Source organism: Diceros bicornis, chromosome 5 (assembly GCF_020826845.1).
Source record: "Diceros bicornis minor isolate mBicDic1 chromosome 5, mDicBic1.mat.cur, whole genome shotgun sequence".
NCBI classification, from domain to species: Eukaryota; Metazoa; Chordata; class Mammalia; order Perissodactyla; family Rhinocerotidae; genus Diceros; species Diceros bicornis.
Window position 1 is genome coordinate 12207319 of NC_080744.1, and position 23661 is coordinate 12230979.

Genomic DNA, 23661 nt, shown 5'->3' on the forward strand with positions numbered 1-23661 from the left:
TGTCTATTTCTTGGAAAATATTATCAATGCAAATGGCTAGGGAAATTTTTAAAAATGTTTTCCTTGACAAAAGATTATGTTAAAAATCTTAACCTAGTTAATATGTCATTGATATGTTCACATGATAAACTATAACAATTAGAATCAAGCATTTGTCTCCCTGCTAATCCTCATATCGAGATCTTTGAGATTAAGTAGAACCCAAAGAATACATTTAAAAGGCTCTCGTACTACCTACTTGATCCACTGTGTCCAGGTCTCGCCAACATTTTATGACTGTCATGAGAATTTCCATCAGTACCGAAATGTTGGTAAACTTACAGCTCACGTTAGGCTGAAGCAGACTATATGCCTAGGTTTTGCTTAAATGCATTCAGTAAAAAGCCTACCTTCAGCAAAAGTATTGTATTCTCAGCTCTAGTTTTTGACCTAAAAATCATAACTTTCAAACAAATACTGTAAATTAAGTACACAGAGTTTTCACAACCCCTACCATCCCAAACACTAGATGGTACTCAGGAAATAAAGCTTACAAAATTATTATGGTTCTTGAGATGATGTGGGGCCATGTCTTCCCCACACCTCATATGAAATGGTCCCAGTAACACATGTTTTGTTTGGGCCAGTCATGGGGCAGAACTGTGAAAGTGGAAAAGTTTGTCTGTATTTTTCAAAGAGCTATGCCTAAAATAATTTGGTAATGATAATTATTAAAATAGAATTCCAATGGTAACAGAGACGTCTAGAGAGAGAGGAAAAAACAAAAACAAAAACTAATGCTGAGCAGAAATGTACCCAGTGGCACTTCTCTCACCTCCCATCAAGTATCTAGTCCCCTCATATTCTCCTCCCTTTGACTCTTAACACTAGCCTTAAAAAATAATAACAATGCTTTTTGATAATAATGTTAAGTGAATGAAAAAAAAAAAAGGCTACCAAGTGTACTGCAATTTATTATAAAACAAAGCTTTAACCCAAATCTGTGAATCTCTGATGGAGGAATTTCAGGTATCAATTGACAGGTATCAAAATAGATATATTTTGGGAATTGCATTATCTCTTAAATGATACCAGGGATGTGACTATCATCTCTGTCTACATATAAGATTGTCCCTATTAATTGTCAACTGGCATTTTTGGCTGGATCTACATTTATTTAAAGAAAGAAGAAAAGAAAAACAACAAAAAATTGGGTACATGCAGTCAACAATATTTAGTTTTAAAGCATCATTACTATTTACTAATTGGTTTGTTGATTTCTACCATAACTTTCAAGTTAATCAAATCTAATTCACTTCTTTCCCCCAAACCATTTTGCTGTGTAAAAAGATGTTTTAAGTTACTAGAATAAGGGATACAAAGAAATAATATAGATAATTTAGCTCCTCAGATATGTCATTATACGAAGTATTATCATTCATTCATTCAGAAATTAAGCAATAAATTTGGATTTATCTTTGAGATTAGAACAGGAAAAAATTAGTACATGTATATTCAATAGTGCTTAGATTAGATATATGACATTCCTTACTCAATGTCACTAATATCTAAGGTAGACAAGGCACTAAAAAGTTACTTATATTATAAATTAACATTTAGATAACCTAACAAATGTTAGATCGACTAACATTCGCTAAAAATTAGGCTCATCAATCAATCATAATATCATAATTATCAATTTAGATGACTAATAAAAATAAAAGTTAGACATATAACAATCAAAACATGTAAAACTTGCATTCTTTACTTTTGTTTCATTCCATTTAAAAATTAGAACATGGAGAAGGATTAAAGCTATATTTCCTTCTTTACAGTATCTCTAAGGCAATTTTATTTCAAGTTTTGAATCTTAAAATAATGACTCTGCTATAATTTTACTCAGGGCTTAATTAAGACTTTGTTAGTAAATTAGATGTCTAGACAGTCCGCTGGATCCAATTAGTCTACGGCAGCACTAGTGCAGTGGATGATGCTCTTAGGAAAGCAGTTACAGAAGACAATGGAGTTATTTTCCTTAAGCCCCTAATTTAACATCAGAAAGTGATTGAGATAATAAGATGAATTAAGATCAAGTGACAATTTTATTGGGCTCTTTCACTTCGTCTATCAGAGGATATTCAAATCACATGGAAGATTCCCAAGAAAACTCACCAGTAACAAGTTCATGAGGCTCCATGAGGGCAGGGACAATGTGTTTTTTGTTCATCACTGTATACTTGGTAACTAGCAGAACCGGCTCTGACAAATCAATGGGATATTGCTTACTTGTTTATGAATAAATATTACAACACATATATACACACACTGGGACTGGGAATAAGAAGTAATTTCATTTACATTCTCAATTCTAAAGTAATGGATTGAAATTTTGATGATGACTTCATGACCTCTAAAAGTAGGTTTCAAGAATAAAGAAAGTAGGGGGCCGGCCCTGTGGCTTAGCGGTTAAGTGCGCGCGCTCCGCTACTGGCGGCCTGGGGTTTGGATCCTGGGCGCGCACCGACGCACCGCTTCTCCGGCCACGCTGAGGCTGCGTCCCACATACAGCAACTAGAAGGATGTGCAGCTATGATGTACAACTATCTACTGGGGCTTTGGGGGGTGGACCTTAATAAAAAAAAAAAAAAGAAAGTGGGGGCTGGCCCGGTGGCATAGTGGTTGGGTTCACACGCTCCGCTTCGGCAGCCCGGGGTTTGCAGATTTGGATCCTGGGCGAGGACCTACGCACCACTCATCAAGCCATGCTGTGGAGGCATCCCATATACAAAATAGAGGAAGATGGGCACAGACGTTAGCTCAGAGCTAAACTTCCTCAGCAAAAAGAGGAGGATTGGCAATGGATGTTAGCTCAGAGCCCGTCTTCCTCATATGCACAAAAAACTACTTCATGTGAAAATCTGTAGTAAATATTTTATTTAGTCAAGGGTCTTTGCAGAAGCACATTAAATAATGAAGCAGTCATCTGAAAAGAATCGATTTCTCCCACTTTAAATGGAGGGAGTTTGAAGCATTGGTGGGAAAGATGCTAAATGAAATTTCACCCTAAGTGAGAACTAAGTTAAGGTTATCCCTTCTGTATCAGGAGGAATGTAGTTAATGTGATAACAATGAGAACCAGCATCTTCAGCTCTTCTTTTTGAGTTCATAACTTATCAAGAGAAAAAATGAAGCTTACAAAGGAATTAAATTGCCATGAATGTGGATTACTTATGCATCTTCTATGGGAGAAGCATCAGTGTCAAAAATAAGCAGGCACATGACAGAATGTAGGAAGAAACAAATTGACAACAAGGTCAACCATTTTAACTATTCCATTCAAAACCCTTTTGATTTCTAAGAATTGGAGTAAGAATTTCTAAGAATTGAATTGTATGTTAGTGGTATTTTAAAACAGGATGCTGATTAGTGGGAAAGTTCCTCTTCTTTCTCTTATTCTGGTGGTTGTGTTTTGCCCCGCTCCTCAGCTTCTAGGACAATCCATATGAACATCTGCTTAAGTTACATCTGAAGGTACGTGGAAGGCCTTTCTTTCAGACTGGAACCACACTGTTCATTGGTTTTATCACTGTGCTATTTAAAATACCACGGTTTCACTACTTTTAGAGCGTCTTTTGTTAAAAATTAAGAGTGATGAGTCATTTCCTTCTTAAATATTGTTTTGCAAACTGCTCAATTAGATTGTTCTAAAAGTTTTTTCCCATAGAGAATAGATCCTTGGTTTCAAGATAAGGATACAGTAAACAGAAGTTTGAAGTTTAATCTCATTCACGATGTTATTAGACTGCTAGGTAGTCACTGCTTCCTTCTGGCAGTTTAAAATTGTATGTTATTGGACAACTATTTTCTATAGAGTCCTAAATTTTTTACACGAATAAGAGAAATTACTCTAAAATATCAAAATTTAGCTAAGCAATATAACCATGAAAAGGCAGATTTCTCTGAAAACTTTATGACTCATACTAGTCATAGAACATATATTATTTAATTAGAATTATAAAGGTCTATACCACATATGTAAAAGAATGAAACAGGTTTATATTTTCATCTATCTCAAAAATAGTGTGTATTCCAAACATAAACACAATTTTTTGTGTGTTTTACAGATAAGGTATTCTGTATTCATAGAAAGATGAACATTTCTGATTTCCATTTCATTTTGATTTCTGATTTTTATATGCCACTTCTAAATGTAATTTCCATTCTTCAATGTCCATTCACTTCATGTTAATACTTTTCTAGTACCATAGAAGACTTGAAGTTAAATCACATACATCTTTCTTTTATGTGTTAAAGTGTTACTGTCAAGGATTAATGGGCTTTATTCTCAGTATCTAGATTATTCACTGGTGGTAAGTTAGTGACATGGGGACACATTAACTCTTTTGAGTTGACAAGACACTATTTAGTAAACTGCATCAAGGACTGAGTTGAATGATCTTAAATGTGAATTATACTCATGTTCAAATTTATTTACAGTGAGTAATTTATTCACTGAGATAGATTTTTCATAGGATTTCCTTTAGACTTACAGTATTTGTACTGTTAACACATATAGATTTTTATATTCTAGAAACTACCTTAAATTTGGCAGCAAAGATAATAAATAAGGTCTTGTATATTTATAATGATTATGATTTACAGAGTACTAGAGGGCAATTTGTAATGCCAATGAAAATTATTCTTTTATCTTCATTGGTAGAGCAATTCCCACCTCAGTGTGAAGAGCAGAACCTCAAACCTGTCTCCTGATAAAACTGATAACATCTTAACGGTTTTTCAAATATTCTGTAAACCATGATACAGGAAAACTGTAATTTATTATTATTTTTCCTTAGAGTAGTTTAGGTTTGGGCAATATGGTAGTGTTTACATCTTCTGGTATGCGTTTTATTTCTACCAAATTTAGGTACTCAAAACATTTGAGTAAATAACCTAGAAAATATTAATGAATAATTGCTGTAAATCTTTGCTAATAGCCTGTCCTCATCATGTGCCTTTTAAAACAAAATAATTCTAAAACTTCTTTCTACCTGCTGCTTTCAGCCGCTTATATCACCAGCCTGGTTCAGAGCATTCTTCCCAACGATATTACCTCAGGAACTGATCTGCTATTTGCCCAGGAAAGGAGTTACATATTGCCTTTTTTGCCGAATGACACCTCAAACCACAACCTTGACATTTGGCCTGTCTTTGAATGGCTTGAGATACAGCTCTTAAGAATAATCTTTATCATTCAGAATAACTTTGGACATTCTGACTTTTAGCACTAACCTCCACAGAAAGAGTTTAGTTATGTGGGGAATAGGGTTATACAATGTAAATTGCCATCGTTCCAAAGACATTCCCCTGGGTGTTTCTATTATTCCCAGAGAAGAGTCCTTAGAAGCTCTTCCCTTCTTTTGCTCTTCAGTTTCTGGAAGCCAATTTTGATGAGTTTTATATCTGTCATCTGACAGTACTGTTCTCAAACTCAATATTTTTTCTCATAAGTTTATAAGTACACAAAAAGAAAATGAAATTAGTTCTTAGCACCGAACTAAAGACATTCTATCAATGGCACTGTGTTGTTCCTAACTCTTAGGCAGAAAATCTTAAAATATCGACTACTTCTTTACCCTTCACATCTCTTTAGTCACCAAATCATACTTTTCCTCCATAGTATTTCTGATATGAATCCCTTCCTCCCATTCTCGCTGCTCCCAGCCCACAGCAGCGTGCCAGTTGCCTGTTGTTACTGTAGTATATGATTATGATTGCTTCTTAGCTGGTCCTCCTACCTCTAACACCAGCCTGCTTCAATTAATCTTCCACAATGCTGAGACTGACGTTCCTGAAATGCTGTTTCTATCAAGTAACCTCCACTGCTTTAACTCTGCAATGGCTTCTTATCCACATCACACGAACTCTAACCGCCTCCGCGTACTCTTGAAGGCTCTCGGTAATTCAGCCTAGCCTCGCCCATCTGATGTCATCCCACACGAGCCTCTGCTCCTGCCAGGTGGGCCTCTGTCGTGTCTCCTCATGTAGATTATTATAGTCACTCCTGCAGCTCTGCTTCATTTATGCTGTTTCTCTCTTCTTTTACCTTCTCTTCTTTCCTCTCTGCTTATTCGTATCCCACCCATTCTCCAGGGCCAAGTTCAATCTTCTTGAGGCCTTCCTTTTCCCTGTATTACCTGCACTGAACAGTGAACAGGTCATTCAGTAACATTCTATTCTATGAAATAATAAAAAAACAGGTAAAATATATATTAATATATTACTAGCATTATATGCAGATACAGGATGCCCGATACTCTTCAACTCAACAATTCCCCTTCCAGGAATTTGCACCCTCTCTAAATATTTAGCTACAAGTATGTCCACTGCAGCAGTATTTGGAAACAACTAAATGGCAACGCTCTAAACTGCTTGTGGGCAAAAGCCATATAGCAGAGTTTTTATTCACTCCATTACATTTAATAGAGTGCTAAGTACATGACACAATTTTTTTTATGAGTTATCTTTCTCTATATCTAGTAATAACAATAATAGACATGAAAATAAAATCCAAATTTGTTGCTTTTGCCCCCTACAATGGTTCATATTTCTCACTAAAATCCTTTATCTTTCCAAGAAGAGAGAAAATATTTTTAATTCCATACAGTATGTAGTCAGACTAACAAGAAACTTTTTGTGTTAATGCTTACAATGAAATGGCTGGGACTAAAGGTACTGCTGGCTGTAAAGGAACAAGTTGAAAGAGTTCATCTTACTCATAATTATTATCTTTTTACCAAAAAGTTTCCATAGGCAGCGTGCTTCTAAAGCTATGTACATACACCCGGAATCTTAAATCATTCATATTAACCTGTCAAAAGTGCTGGTCCACTATTTTGACATGCCTACTGAGAGCAGCGGATGACTTAGCATCCTCAAAGCAAGCTAATAACTCCTGTCTAAACTTTCTGTCTCCATCTGAACCACTGCAGGGCATCTCTTTGATGGGATGCACGCTCCAACTTTCTCAGCTTCCATCATTCTGCTCTATTATGTGCCACTGTCTTTGAAGGCTATAAAAAAGCCATATTAAAATATATAGAAATTTTGAATAATAAGTTTCTCAGTCCTTGTACCATAAGAAGTACATCCAAATTAAATCTAGCTATCACTATATATCTTTATATATACAGCTTTTACAATTTAGGTCATTCTTATCATAAAAAGTACTTGTGATAATATATTTTATAATTAAAGGGCAAGATGAAATATTATCTACTATAAAAAACCCAGCATCGTATTTCCCTCTTTTCCATATACCTGAAGAGGTTAAAAATCTGCAGTTCTTCAATGGTATCTCTATAAAAAGCCTAATTGTTTTTCTATTAATAGAAGCCTTTTGTAACAATTCTAAATACTTGTTAGGGGCCGACCCGGTGGTGCAAGCGGTTAAGTGCGCGCGCTCCGCTGCGGTGGCCCGGGCTTCGCCGGTTCGGATCCCGGGTGCGCACCGACGCAGTGCTTGTCAGGCCATGCTGTGGCGGCGTCCCATATAAAGTCGAGGAAGATGGGCATGGATGTTAGCCCAGGGCCAATCTTCCTCAGCAAAAAGAGGAAGATTGGCAGATGTTAGCTCAGGGCCGATCTTCCTCACACACACAAAAAATAATAATAAATAAATAAATACATTTTAACTCAATAATTCGACTTCCAGGAATTGGTGTCCCCTGCAATAATTGCAGATATGTGCAAATATTTACCTGCAAGTATGTTCACTTTAGTAGTATTGTAAAACAACTCAATAATAATAATAATAATAATGAATTAGTTAAATATATTATGGTACAACCATACAATACATTTAAAGCCATTTAAATTATTTAGTAAAAGATTATGTATAATGACATAGAAAATTATTCATAATATATTAAGTGAATCAGGTTATAATTGTATGTAATATATGAAAAAATTTTATAAAAATGGTAAGTTGCTTAGTGATATTTTAAATTTTTCTAAAATTAATGTTTGCTGCTTTAGTAATTTGCAAAAATATATGCTGTGGTTAAAAAGTATTTTAAAAATCCTGGCCTATCAAAACAATATTATTTAATATATCTCTTGAACAAGAGGGCATTTAAAAGAGAAAAATGCAACCTCTTTCTTTCTCTCCCAATCTCACTTATTTTTTGCTGAACTCTCCACAGGTTTGGGGATCCTATGAGGTTGACAGCTTAAAAGTTATAGGTGGTTATAAAGTATTTACATTTAGTGTGGCTATTATGTAGTTCTACAACTTTACTTCTTAATAGTTAGAAATTTCCCAGAAAACTAAAACATACGGTCCACAAAGATGGAAGAACTATTTATTTCATTGCTTTTTAACATCATAAATCAAGGCTGTACAATTTTTCTAATTAAGTATTTATAATATTTTAAAAACCATTTGAATTGAAAGAGACAGATTTCCTGGTAAAGTCAGGGCGATTCCAGGTACCTTTCCTTTAATCTCCCGCACCCAGATGAGGCCAACCCAGCATCAAGAGTCAAACCTCTCATTATGTTCTCATCCTGTTTGTTCCATCCTTGCAGGATATTTGCTTTGGAAGAGGAGATTTATGACTAAACAGCTTATTTGCTAAGATAAACCAAACTGAATTAGTATTAAGGTATTAAAAACTATTACATACTGGACTACTAATTAATAAAACAAACTTTTGTTTAAAACAAAAAAAAGTACACAAAAGATCAAGTTTATAAATAGTTCTAATGCTTTTTCTAGGCACATAATCATAAATAATAACAGTAATAATAATAAAAAACATCAAGCAACTCAAGAGAATGCAAGCTGCCTTAGTCATCATAAAATACCACAATTTAACAAGTAAACCTGACACTGTAAAAGAAAAAAAAACTTCTGTTGAAAAAAAAATAACATAAGCAAAATTTTAAACAGGGAAGAGTTCACAGCATGGATAATAGAAAGCTAATTTGTTTACTACCTAAAGAATTCTTACAAATCAATAAAAATTGATTAACAGTTCAATACAAAAATGAGAAAAGGTCATGAATAGGCAGTTGACATAAAAAGAAAATTATATTGCAAATAAAAATATAAAAAATTGCTAAACTTTATTGATAATTAAAGACATATGAAAATGAGATATAATTTTTCATCTTTCAGATTGAAAGGTTAAAAACTTGGATAATACTAAACAGTGGTGAAGCTTGGGGAAATAAGCATTCTCACAGATTTTAGTTGTTGATATAACTTTTTCAAAGAACAATTTGGCAATACTTAGAATTAAAAGGCACAAATTAGTTGAACTTTAAATTTTTTTTTTTCTTTTTGTAAGGAAGATCAGCCTTGAGCTAACATCCGATGCCAATCATCCTGTTTTCTGCTGAGGAAGATTGGCCCTGGGCTAACATCTGTGCCCATCTTCCTCTATTTTATATGGGACGCCGCCATAGCATGGCTTGACAAGTGGCGCATCAGTGCACGCCTGGGATCTGAACCTGCGAACCCTGGGCCACCGAAGCAGAGCGCGTGCACTTAACCGCTGCGCCACCAGGCCGGCCCCAAACTTTAAATTTTTAATTTCTAAGAATGTACCCTATAGATCTATTGAAAGAACTATACAAAAATATGTTTAAGGGAGGCTGTTCACCTGTAGCATTGTTTGTAAGAGCAAATTAAAAAAAAAAACCAAAAGAGCAAATACAAATTCTTTTCTCACAGACCATGCACTCTCATCTACAAAAGATATGTGTATAGAGTAATTTTTTAAGATTCAAATGATAATTTTACAATGTTTTGTATTGGCTAGAAATTAACAATCAGTGCTTATATTTTTGAAGGTCTGTAAGGGAGTTGATAATATTTTAGAGACTGAAATTTCAAAGTTAATTTTTTTAGCACTGTCAAGATACACACATTTGCTTTATTTTTCTTGGGTGCATCAGTATAAATTCTTGTTCATCAGTAGGCAAAATGCTTTGCTTGAAACAGTGATCACACTCACAGAACCGTGAGGAAAAAGAGGTTTTAGGGAGAAGGCCAAAACAGCTCGCATTTGGGCTCCAACGAGAACTTGACTCTCTAAAATAATTTTAATTGTTTCTACAGTTTGTACTCTCCTTTATTGGCCCATCCCTCAAAAGCTGGCTGGAGCCTGGACATCTTTTCCAGAGAAAACCACAAATCCCTCTTTCAAAAAAATCTTTAATGTGTGGCTTTGACTTTTTCTTTTTACTTAATCCAACTAATAGGTGGTTATGCATCTCGCTAAACATACAACTTCACTGACTTATGAGATTCCAGAAAAAAACTTTAACAACAATGGAATAAAGTTTTGGAGAAAATGTTGAAAGATAAAAAGCTCCCACTTGTGACAGATCCCTCACAGTACATTCAGCCTAGACCATTAATTTACTACATCATCTGGTATTATAAAGCAGCATATATACAACTACCCTGACCAAAGGCTTGACATAAATATTAGCTTGTGGAGTTAACAAAGTTATTAAAAACTCTATTTAAAAATATTTATCACTCTTTTGTGATTCTTCTGTCCCTAAAACTTAAACAACTTTTGATACATCATAATCTCTTAGAAATACTATGGTAAAGAAGCCACTAGGAATATTCTCCACTTTTTTCCATTGATCCTCTCCAGCAATGAGGGATAGTCAACATCACCATAGAGGAAAGAGCAAGGTCTTTCCCCTAAGTTTCAATGATTGATACAATAGGCACAAAAATACTGTAAAGTCTTCATTAGGTATCCTTTTGTTAATTTATCAGGTCCAATTATCTTTTTATGGAAAAGGAGGCTATTTTCATAAGCCTTTACTGTACAATTTCAAAATTCAGAAAGATCTGAAAAACCAAGACTATTTTTATAAGTTTGCTGCAAACTCATGTAGCAGCAAAACCTGATCTAGAGTGACAATTCATATATTTCGCTGCAGAAATATTCATGTGTTGGTTACAGGGTGCTTCTGTAGAATAACTGAAGGTGTCACATAATAACGAGAATATATGTATTACCTTTATAAAATTTGAAAAAATCTAAATTCTGAAACACATATAGCCCAAGGGCTTTAAATGAAGGATCTGGATCTGATTAGGTTCTGTGTTATTTCTTTAATACGTGACTATTGTACATATGCTACAGTATATTCAATATTTTAAAATCATATTTTGGGGGGGGCCTGAATCTTCCATTCTAGATCATTTTTCTACAGCATACTCTAACAGGTAATCAAAACCCCTAGCAACATGACCCACAGAGTTAATGGAACATACATGCTTTTCACAACTCTAAACCTCCCCTGACTGACCCAAGTCTGAGAGGTATCCTTCCTGCGTGCTCCATCGCACCGCACACACACACTTCCCCTATAATAGGTGCTGTTTACTTGTCAATATCCCTTGTTGATTGTCAGCCCAGTGATGGTAGGTGCTGCTGTCTTTCATTTTATCTACCAGTGATTCCCAGAGTCTAACTCAATGCCCGGTGAATAATACACACTTGTTTAAAATAATAATTGAATTGGAGAGCAGAAGAAATAAGTTTCAAAGAATTTTCTAAGTACCTTCAAATAATTCAAGGTACTTAGAGATGGGCAGGCACTACTCTCATTCAACTTTCATCCTTCCATTATTTAAAGCTCTTTTTAGTCTTATTTTACCAAAATATTTTGACAGCTGTCCATTCACTGACTTTTCTGTGGTGGCAATAATCATGTTTATTATTATTTCAACTTATTTCTTGGTAATCTTTCAGATTAATTATTACAATTCTTTGTCCTTTTAAAACAAGATTCAGTGTTTGTTTATTTTTATTTTTTTATAACCTTTCCCCCCCCCGGCCCAAAGCCCCAGTAGATAGTTGTACGTCATAGTTGCACATCCTTCTAGTTACTGCATGTGGGACGAGGCCTCAGCATGGCCGGAGAAGCGGTGCGTCGGTGCGCACCCGGGATTGGAACCCAGGCCACCAGCAGCAGAGCGCGCACACTTAACCTCCAAGCCACGGGGCCGGCCCAGATTCAGTGTTTAAATACCTATATTTAATAACAAATTTTTGCCTTATTTCCTTTGTTGCTGAATTAAAAAAAATTATGCTTCTCATCATTAATAGCATCAATATCAACAACAGATTTGAAGTACCAATACAATTGCTACACTTCAGCATACATTCAAATAATATTGATTAGCTTTCTAATTCACCACAGTGGAGCACTTTTTTCCCTCTATTCTTTTATTTTTCTCATTTTTACTAGTCGGGCTGGCTTAAATCTTGATTCAGATTCTCCGTATTCATCCTGATCTGAAAGAGATAAAAACAGAATTCCTCCTTCCTTGTTTCTTACACTAACTAGCAGCACTTTGAGTTTTAAAATTCAAATTTTTAAGTAGGAAGCTGGCCAGAACTGAGAGCAACACAGCCAGATTCTGCTAACTTCCCTCTTCATGATCTATTAGTTTCTGAATATGCATGATTCTTCGTACTTAATTTTGGCTCAGGCTTTGGTTTCTTTAGAAGTTTTCACCCTGCCATGACCTTTGGTTTCTTTAGATAGGATTTTGTAGATTTTCAGAGGATTGTGATGGTATCCTAAGGTCAGATTGTGGTTGTGCATTTTCCCACAACTGTCACTGCTCATGAAGCAATATGATTAACTGAATGTCTTACAGACCACCAATTTTCAGCTACCTAATGCCTAATAAAAGTTTTTAAAAACTTTATGGGAAGTAGCTTCTGATATAGCTCCCAACGATTCTTGCCTCCTGGTATTCACACCACTTTGTAATCCCCTCCCCACTGGTGTAGACTGGACCTAGTGACTTGCTTCTAACGAACAGAATATGGCAAAAGTGATGGAACGTCACTTCTGTGATTAGGTAACAAAAGGCTATGACTTCCATTGTGCTAGCTTACTCTCTCTCTTGCCCTCTTGCTTCTTCATTCCATTGAAGCCACCCGCCACGTTGTGAGATGCTGTATGGAGAGGCCCACACAGCAAAGAACCAAAGAAGCCCGTGAGGAGCTTGAGCAGGAGAGGAACTGAGGCCTCAGTCTAAGGCTTGTGAGAACTGAATCCTGACAACAACCACGGGAGTCATCCAGAAAGTAGATCCTTCTTAGTCAGGCCTTGAGATGATGGCAGCCTTGTGAGAGACCCAGAGCCAGAGGTTCCAGCTAAGCTGCACTGAGATTCCTGACCACAGAAACTGTGAAATCATAATTGTTGTTTCAAGCCACTATATTTTGGGGTAATTTGTTACACAGCAATAGATAACTAAACTAATATAAACCTCAGAAGCAAAACATTTTTTGTCCTGAAACAAAATATAACATAACATTCTGGTTTCAAATTATAGACTTGTCTGGTTAATATGTATCCATTATATCTTTCAATATGATACAAGTTCATTATTATCAGGAAACAGATATAGCAAAGAGTTCTGGCACAAAATATTGACATATATGTGTGAATGACAGAGTTTTAAAACCTAAACTGATTCTTGGCAAGATGATTCAACTAAAACTTTTGGGAAAAATGATCTAAACTATTAGGAGGAAAAATAGACTAACTAGTGTTCTTAGGTCCTGCCTGGTATTGTAGACATCAAACACAGGATGTTGTCTGGCCTCCTCAGACAGCCTAATGGTAAGGTTATCAAACACGAGAACTGCAGGTTATCTTCTTTCATTAGAATTTTTTACAACAAATATAAGGAATACAAATCCCAAATATTTTCTTAAATGGACCTATGAACAATTTGGAGGATTACCTGTTATAAGCGTAAGTCCTTTGAGAAAGGATATCTTCTTGGATAGGATATCTACTTGGATGTCTTGTATACTACTCAAATTAAACTTGCTAAAAATGTGTTTCCATTTCAGCACTGTTCTTCTAGTCTTCCCAACCCCAATAAAGGGTATTCCATCTATTAGGTTGCTCAAGACAAAAATGTGGGAGTTCTTGATACTCCGCATCCCATCCAGGAAGTCTACCACCTGGATGCCACACAGATCTCCCGTCCTGCTACGTTCTCCACCTCCGACGACTCTCCCCTGGTCCAAGTCACTACAATTTCTCACCAGTGCTATTCCTTTAATGAGTCTCTCTACTTCTACTCTTGTCCCATTCCAATTTATCCTCCACACAGCAGTCAGAGTTAATCTTTTAAAAATGCAAATCAGAACATGTCCCCTAATTAAAATCTTTCAACGACTTCCATGGCTTGTAAGATAAAAAATGGAAACTAAACAGACAAAAACCTTAACAAGGGTTCCAAGCTTCTTCAAGATCTCACTCTGCGTACTACTCCATCCTCCTGTTTTGTTCCAAGCTGCCCTCTGGCTGCAAGATCTTCCTTCAGTTTCTCCAGTGTGCCAAGTTCTTTGCTTTGGCTTCCACACGGAAGGTTTTTTTCCCCTGGCTAATTCCTATTTATACTTCTGGCCCCAGCCTCTTCCCTTGATGCAGATCTAAATTAGATCTCCCTGTTATTTTCTCTTACAGCTCACAGGAATTTTTCCTCACTGCATTAAACACAATTTGTGTGAATATTTAATACCTGACTCTCCTGAAAGAAGGTTTGCTTCATGAGGTCAAGGCACAGTTCGATGTTGTTCCCCACTGCCTGACACAGTGCCTGACACACAGCACATGTTTAAAAAATATTTGTTGAATAAAGACATGAAAAAAATTGTTCACCATCCTTCTTATTGTAATTATAATTGGGAAGATATTTAAATCATGGCTTTTTATCCATTAGGAATTTTCTCTTTCATCTTTTTTTTATTTAGAATGAAATACATTTGTTTTTGAGATCTGAAAAAAAATCCCGTATTTATATTTGGCATGGCTATTATAACTCATCTATTTACTCCCTCAACCAACCCAATTGTAATGATTTATACTTAGTTTTTCACTTTACGATAACTAGTTAAGACATCTACATCAACCAATTATAAACAACCTCTTTCTAGTATTCAAAAGGGCTACTTCTGCAAGTGATAAATCTATCAGGAAAACAGTTATCACAGCTATATTTTATCATGGATGTACAGTCTGATTAAAGAATCAGGTAGCCAGACAGGTTAGCTATTTAAGACTTGGTCAAATTTTAATGAGTAATGAAACATTACATTAAGCACGAATTATTTAAAAATGAGCAAGATGACATGATTGCTAAAGTAAATTCTTTGACGCATTTATCTTACTCCCTTCTGGACACATTTCCTAAATCAATGTAGAGTTTACTGTGTTTAAATTGTTACTAAATGTTATTTAATAGTTTTTAATTCATTTTTGTTATCTATCATAATATGATATAGAAAATGCATGAAACCAATATAAAATTCAATTACTAAGGATAAAGATTTTATTTATAGGTCCCAGTTTCATTCCCTAAACAGGAAATATGATTCATATCTATTAATTTGCTCAAAGATACCACCAACATGTAGCTCTTCAGAATAATTACTTAAAATGTATTCCTAGGATATAAACATTTTTATTGTTTTACTATTCACTGGATGTATTACTCGAAAAATTATAAGCAATACTACAACCAATTTATACCACACAATAGATGATGTACTCTATGAAAATCAAATGTTTTCAGAGTCAATATAATCAGAACACACTTTTTTTTGGACTCATGTGTTCACTTACAGTTTGCTTATAACTGCTTCATAGAGATAGGAGTTTGTGCATTACAAAAAGGTTTTATTGATTTATTACTTACAGAATATACCAAGCTACTCAGTAAACTGGAAAAGCTAGCTCTGGGGCTAGTATCATATAACAGCAAGTTGCAGAATACTTCAGAGCAAAATCAGAGTGTTGGCATAGGAAAGATAAATGGCATAAACTGGACTAGCAAAGGCTAATATTTAGTAAGTCCACTAACACAAACAAATCAGGTCTTCAAGTTGTACACTTTGCTCATGATGAGAAAAATATTTACTTAGTATTTTAAAGCATACAGTCAATTATTCTATATTAAACTATTAAATTTCCTTTTTTGAAAAATGTTCTCTTATTTGAAGATTTGTAAAGAAACCATTAATATTTATTTAATATGCTGCAACACATGTTTTTTCCAGCAAATGATTCTTTTCTTTCCATAACTTATATCCTAATTTAACCAATTCAGTTAATTTATTTGACTTTAATATGTATTTGCAGGGGGGAGGTTGCTAATAAATAATAAAAGTATTTTAAAATATGTTTTTGAGGAAATAAATGTTTTTATAAACAATATAAAAGTGTGTTAAAATTGACAAAAGAATAAAAAGGGTGTGCAAAACTATATAATGAAATTCTTTAAAGTATCATTTTTTCATTTTGTAATTTAGAAATTCACAGGAGATTATGTAACCAAAGGGGGTAATGTCTGTTCTGAGTTCTATTTTTGAAGCCAAAGCATAAAATTATTATTAAATATTTTTGCCTTTAATATATCTATTTAGCCTTTTAAGATGGGCTAGTTTGAGAACTTCTGAGTGCACATGAATGAGCGAAGCGGAGGTTAAGCAAAGATCAGAATAGCATGTTCATGACTTGGTCCCTTAGTTGATGTATCATTCAGCTGAACATAGCTGGTCAACATGTTTTTTAGCATAATTTTTTTTCTTTCTCAGTTGTAAACTGTTTAATTTCCACCCCTAATGAACCACTGAATACTTAGAGGAGGCAGAAAGTACACTGATGTTGAAATATAAATTAATGATAGGCATGAAAATAAATCTGTAAATTTACCTCAAGATTCTTAACACCAGATCTCTAAATTGTGTTCATTTGATCAAACTACTCACATCGTCTATTTAGTAGCTGTTACTTAAAAACCAAAGTTAAAGAGAGAAAATTTTGGAATAATAGTAATATTTAATTTAGCTTTACACATGTTGAAGTAAAGACCAAAAACCTAATATGCTATTTGTGGAAATATTCCAGCAAATGGAGGTTTGCTGAATAACAATAAACCTCTATCATTTCATTTTAAAAGTAAAATGTTAAGTATTCCAATATCAGCTCATAAGCAGTTATTTAAGGTCATTACATGTTACTAAATTTTAACCTACTTTCTTATATGTATTTAGTTCCTAAACCAAACTTAAAATCCGCTATAAAACTTAAATTATGCTCTTTATTATATAGCTGAAATAAGTCAAACACCATGTGATGTTGCATATTATGAATATTAAAGATTATATTTAAATAAAATTTATAAAACAATCAATGCAAATTAAATTCTTTATCTTATACCAATGCAAAAAGGATGCTTAAAACTCTACCTAGAGAGTATGTATTACTATTAAAGGGATTCAAGAGTCAAGAAAGATTGGGAAACGTTGCTGTAACGTTGCTGAGGTTTTTGATCATTTTAAACCCAGAAAAGTTTCAATTAATGATGGAGGAAATGAGTCACTGATTTTTATATTGCCAAGTGGAATGCAGCAAGCTAGCATAACTGGTTAGTTTTATTAAGGTATCTTATTAGGACGGCTTATTAAGCTACTCACTATTGTTTTCATAGGGCTTTAGGCTGATACTAAACTTTAAAATGTAGGATTCTTTCTTTCCTAACTTTCATAAAAGTCATATATAATTAGCACTGAATGAAATTTTCTAATGTCAACATTTCCAATTTTGATTAACAGGGAATACAAATCAACCTGATTCAAGTTTAATTCAAAAGACTGACAACATCCTTTGGGAGAGTAGTAGAGATAATATATCAATGCACCTTCAAACTTCAGACTAAGCCAGGGGCCTACAAAGTAAAAGTAATATTCAACTTATTAAGCTGGCATCGTCACAGTAATTTTCTCTACCTGGTTTATCTTTGATTCATAAAAACCACATATTCTCAAACTGAAATCAAGATTTAGGGTCTAGAATGTAATCACGACCCTACTGTCAATAGACATGATGACTGATCTACACAGATTATTGAAATAAAGACAAAGCAACAGTTGACAGAAGTGGTACAGGCCATGACTGTGAAGTAATAAACGGAGATTCAGACAGTGGTAGACTTTCTGGACAGGATATAATTAAAAACTGGGCCAAATTCCACAGGGTGGGAAGAACCACAGCTGTTCAGCTCCATCAAACCACTATCACGTCTGAACATGAAACATCATTCAGTAGAAATCATACAAGTTAGGGTAAGTTATCATTATTATTATTTTTTGAATGAGGGTAAAGTAGTGTCTTTCTCATCTTTTATAAAGCATTCAGGGCTAGAACTCGGGTGAGGTAAATGAGGCACTCAAATCAGGTGAAAAAGTTAAGGGGTGTAAAAAAAACTCAGTAATCAAGATAAATAATATTTTAATGCAATAGTTTAAAAAATCAAAATTAACCCCAAAATATAAAAGTTTAAATAAAGGATTAGTACCTACTCTGATATCGATAAAGTCTCTAGGGTAAAACTTCTTTACATTGTAGTGAGTTTCTTTAAAAGATGAATTTTGATAAAAGGTTGAATGGTTTAGGTCTATCTGCTATCATTTACATAAGCACAGAATATTTGAGCAAGAAAAATTTCTAAAGTAAATTTTAATAATAAATCCCTAAACATTGTTCGAAGGCACTTGACATCCTAAATCCCCATGTCTAAGCCCTCTCTGATTTTTAAGCTCTGAACTCCTCGGTATATGCTAAGTAAGTTTTCCCAAACTAGACCAACTGATTCTAGTGCCAAAATAGCTTCTTTTAATGCATTGTATGGCTGATGGATGGTCTTGGCTTGAATTAATCACATTGGGGGTTACAAGGTGGTGGTTTTCTCATTCTATCATTCTATCTACATTTATTAACAGCCATTCTTCTGTACAAAAGAACTTCTTCCTTTTCATCCTCCATCTTTTTTTTCATATCTTTACAGACTCTAAGATGTAAAAATTAAATATTCTATAATCGAATACAGTTTTCTTTTTTTGATGCATAAATTCTCTCAAGTTTGGTCAGTGGGAACCTTTTCAAGCTGGCTCCTGGGTCCTTTTGACACCACCTTATTAGTCTTTGGATACTCTCTTGCTTTCTGGCACAAAAAGATAATCCAGACTCACTGTACTTTCCCTGCTCCAGACCTAGGACTTGGGCACCCTTTAATGGGAAATGTATTTAGAAACTAAAATCTGGGTGTTAGGTGTGTCCATTGCTTCTAAGGCCTTTTCAGTGGATAGAACTAAGAAAAAAATATATTTTTTAAATCATGAGTTCATACTATTTTCAATTCAAATGTAATATTATAGTTTCTTTTTCCTAATGCCATTTCTTTTACAGTGAAAATCTTGACTCCTAATAATATTTATTTACTTATTTGCTCAACCCAACAATATACATAAAATAGTTTCAAAATGTTAATAACCAATAGTACAACTAAGTATGAATATGCTGAGCAAAGTTTAAGATTTTTTGGCATTTCTTTTTGTCCTTAGAATATATGCCACTAAGGAGGTGTAGTCAGAGCACAATGATCAAAAGATACTGGAATTGATTATTTTCTCTCTATAAGTATCTTAACATTTTGATATTCAGTTAGGTACATTTAATTTGTATTTACTTTCAGGGTTTGCTTTTTATCTTTTTTTATTTGATTTTAATTTCTTTTTCTTTTTTTTTGAAGAAGGTTGGCCCTGAGCTAACATCTGTTGCCAATCCTCCTCTTTTTTTCCTGTTTTCTCCCCAAAGCCCCAGTAGATAGTTGTATGTCATGGTTATACATCCTTCTAGTTGCTCTATGTGGATGCCGCCTCAGCATGGCTTGATGAGTGGTGCGTAGGTCCGTGCCTGTGATCTGAACCAGACAACCCCTGGCCAAAGTGGAGCACGCGAACTTCCCCGCTACACCACTCGGCCGGCCCCTGATTTTAATTTCTGAAGATGTAAAACACATACATGGTTCAAAAGCCAAAACTATACAAAAAGGCATAATCAGAAAAGTTGCACTCCCATCCTATGCCTGTTCTCTTTCCTATCTAACTCCAAAGGTAACCATTTGCATTAGTTTCTGTTTTATCCTTCCTGTTCCTTTTATTCTTATTTTTCACATAAAAGGTAGCATATTATTAGTACTTGATTTTTTTCAATTAGCAATATGTCCTGAAATCACTCAATCTCAGTTTTTATAAACATCTTCCTTACTCTCTTTTTTACGGTTGCATTGTATTCCAGTATGTGAATATGCTATAGTTTATTCAACTATTCTCCTATTTGGGTTGTTTCTCTTTACTGTTAAAAACAATGCTGTAATTCTTATGTTGTTTCATATTCATGGAGGTATATATTCAGGATGGATTCCTAGAAGTGATTTTCCTTAGTCAAAGAATTTTGACTCTGTAATTTTGTTAGATATCATCAAATTTTCCTTCATGGTGGTTTTTACCATTTTGCATTCTCACCAGTAATGTATGAGAATGCAAAGAATCCTCTTTACTTCCAGTTTCCAAGGTCTATGTCAAGAATCTCTTTCTCAGAGTTACATGGTATTTACCTTATGTCTCTGAGCTAAAATATTATTTTTCTCACTTACTATTTCTGGTTCCAATAACTTTTTATTTAAAATGTATATTATAAGTAGAAGATATTCTTCCGTCAATGGCTTATATTTATAGAGTGCATCACACTTTTCAAAGTGCTTTTACGCATGTGCATCTTATTTGATCCTCACAGCCATGTTTTGAAGTAGATAGGGCAAGTACGTCAGCTCCACCTTCCAGATGAGGAAACGGAGAAGAAACACAATTTGACGACTTGTACATACCCAGTTAATGACAGTCAAGAGTTCTGTTAGTTCACTGATATTTCTACTAGATATTAAGCTGCCTCCCCTTTAACTTTCAATTGTAGTGTTTTAATTTATTATGTTAGTGTCACCTACTAGATAAAAGTATTAGTAATACAGACTTACTCCTTATATTTACTTTACAAATAGTAGAAACATGAAAACTATTAATAAGTTATTTAAGTTCATATGTTAAGCTTATTTTCGATAATAAACCTTAATATGTTTGCATTTAGCTCAAGTATTTTACATACTATAAAGTGCTAACCAAATCTAATAATAAAATTTATTCTGGAAAAGTATACCATATATTAACTTAAAGTAATATTCAGTTATGTAAGCATAAATAACAAAATAAACAGAGTGAATTATCTTTTAATGTATAAATAATTATTATGAATTTCTAAAATCTTAGAAAATCAAATGCAAAGTAGAAAAAATGTATTTTCAAGACTGCATTAAAGTTCAAAGACTTCTTTTGTACTAAACAATGTCTCTTTGCATTCTCTGAGAAGGTAAGAAAAAAGTTCTATTCCACGTATAAAATATTTCGCCCTAAACTTTTAATTAGATTGATTCATCCTTAAGAACAGCAACATATATTTATCCTATCAAGGGAGCTTCAAGAAAATATTAAAGAATGACATTAACAAATGTTATAACTTAAGAGTCCTCAAATAGAAGCAATGAAATCAAGGAGAGTAAATATAAACCCTGATTTTGGTCTCTTTTGCATAACGTAAACTGTTTTCCATAAAACATAATCTGTACGTTAAAAATGTCATTTATTTTTGAAGCTGAGAAATAACAAAAAGACTTTAGACCCACATATAAAAGGTACTCTTTTTATCCTTTTCTGAGACATTGACCTGTATACTCATTTAAAAATGAACACCACATCTTTATGTTATTAAATCTTTGTTTTGATCTGTTAGTATTCACCAAAGTGCCATTTTATAAAACCTCGCACTGAATAGACAAGGCTGGAGGTGACCATCTGCAGCTTTCGAGTCCGCGTTTGAATTGATGAAAAGAGCTTTGTGTTTTCATTGCCAAGTTTGATTCTTCCAGTCATTAGGCATTCCCCTCAGATCGCATCAATGAAGCCGTACTCTCTTACACCCATGTGTTAAATTCTCTTCTCCTCATGGTTTCCTTTGCCAGCTCTACTCAAGAATGACTATTGAATCTTAGCCACATTCTTCTCACAGCTGTGTTAAAAAAGAGCATCAGAAAGTCTTCCTAAAACCCATATGTGTATCTGGTCAGTTCTCTGTCTTAGGGTCACCTCACATTGTGGTGTGATTATACAGAGATTCATTCTTGTTCTTGAACTGTGCTACTCCCATCATTCTGGGAAAGATTAGGCCCTTCGAGAACTTCTTGGAAGAATGATGTGAAATACACATAGCTCAGAAGGCAGATTAGTTTAATTTAAGGAAAAGGTTTCAAGATTTTAAATGTTTATATGTTATTTTTACCATTATATAGCTTGTCAAACGGCAAATGGCAACACAAAGAGAAGTAACACATGCTTTTAGGATACTGCTATATGCAGCAAAGGAAAAAGTCACACGATGATGATGTTCCAAGAACTATCAGTTTGAATGGTATAAATGCCAATGCAATTAAAAAGTTTATAAGTTCCAAAATATTGTTTACTATGTAATTTTTGGCGTCTTATTTTTCACTTTTAGTTAATCTTTCTACAGAAACACCTGAAGAAGTAATCTACAGTAGTATGACTATTTTTTTCTTTATATATAGGTTAAGAACTGAAGAAAAAACCTTTCTGTTGACTTGTTCGAGAATATATATAAAAATATAAGAAAGAAAGAAGATGCACTTCAGCTGCTACCATATACTATATTGTTATAAGTGATTTTTTTCTCTTGAAATGTAAATGATCAAGAAGAAAGTTTATGTATGGACAATGTTTATGATTTCACCATCAGACAAAGTTACACTGAAATAAGCAAAGATGCTTTCATTCCATATTTATTAAGGGCCAAATGTGCAGGTGGGCAAATCCCTGACTTTGTGGGGAGAAATAATCAAACATGGAATCTTAGAATCCAAGTGAAATTTGTATTTCTACTTGCTCTTGGGTTCAATTTGGTTTTTTTTCTAATTATATTTTGGTAATAAAACCTATACCTAGTAGGGAAGTGTACATCAGATTTTAGATGAGTATACTGAGGATCTATTAAAAGAAAACCAGACCCTGATTTATATAAAAATGTAGGCTTTTGCTATATGAACAGATAGATATATTATATCTAGTCTTCTGTGTGTTTAAAAATAGAAAAAGCAAAGGAAGAAGTTCTGAATGAGTTATCAAGTACAATAAGATTGAGCAACATTCAAGCAGGAATGATGAAAACTTCAGAAATCTAATTTCTACAATAGCTTCCTTTTCCCCTTCACTACAACAAAAGTATTCTAAAGTACACTAGTGGTTAGTGTTATTAAGTTACCTTTCCTAGGAAGTTCAAATCACTTTATACGTCTTATTTTTATCAGTTCTAAAACTATTCTCAGGTAAGATGGATGTGTTCTCCCATCTTCACAGAAGTACCCAGGAACTATGTAGCCTGTCAAGGGTTAAACAGTAAGAAGGCTTTTAACTGGCGCTAAGAACAGAACCAGGAAAAGGATACTTTTTGGATCATATGCCTGCTCCAAGGAACTTACATTTCAAGTGTATGTGTGAAAATCACACCTGAATGTGGCTGAGGTATAAGAATTCCTGCTGACTTTTTTTAACCTGTCAAGTTTTAGTTAAAATGTACATGATTATTGTTAAGTGGATCCTATAATTTCCCTAAAATAATCAGAATTCTATCTCTGACTTTTAATTA

At 34.1% G+C, this 23661-nt stretch overlaps 1 protein-coding gene across 11 annotated transcripts in view; it reads right to left on the reverse strand.

Moving 5' to 3' along the window:
• The window catches only part of MIPOL1 (mirror-image polydactyly 1), a 310457-nt gene that overhangs the window by 39274 nt on the left and 247522 nt on the right, over window positions 1-23661 (reverse strand). For 3 of the 11 annotated variants that reach the window (XM_058540691.1, XM_058540693.1, XM_058540692.1), the window contains exon 13: window positions 4551-6181. The exons of 2 other annotated variants lie outside the window; for them this stretch is intronic. In XM_058540691.1, coding sequence (XP_058396674.1) covers window positions 6082-6181 — 100 coding nt within the window. In that variant the 3' untranslated portion in view covers window positions 4551-6081. Of the gene's footprint in view, window positions 1-1803; window positions 2239-4522; window positions 6182-23661 lie in introns of those variants that run through there. 6 more of the 11 variants (XM_058540702.1, XM_058540704.1, XM_058540698.1 and 3 more) reach the window with 4 other exon arrangements.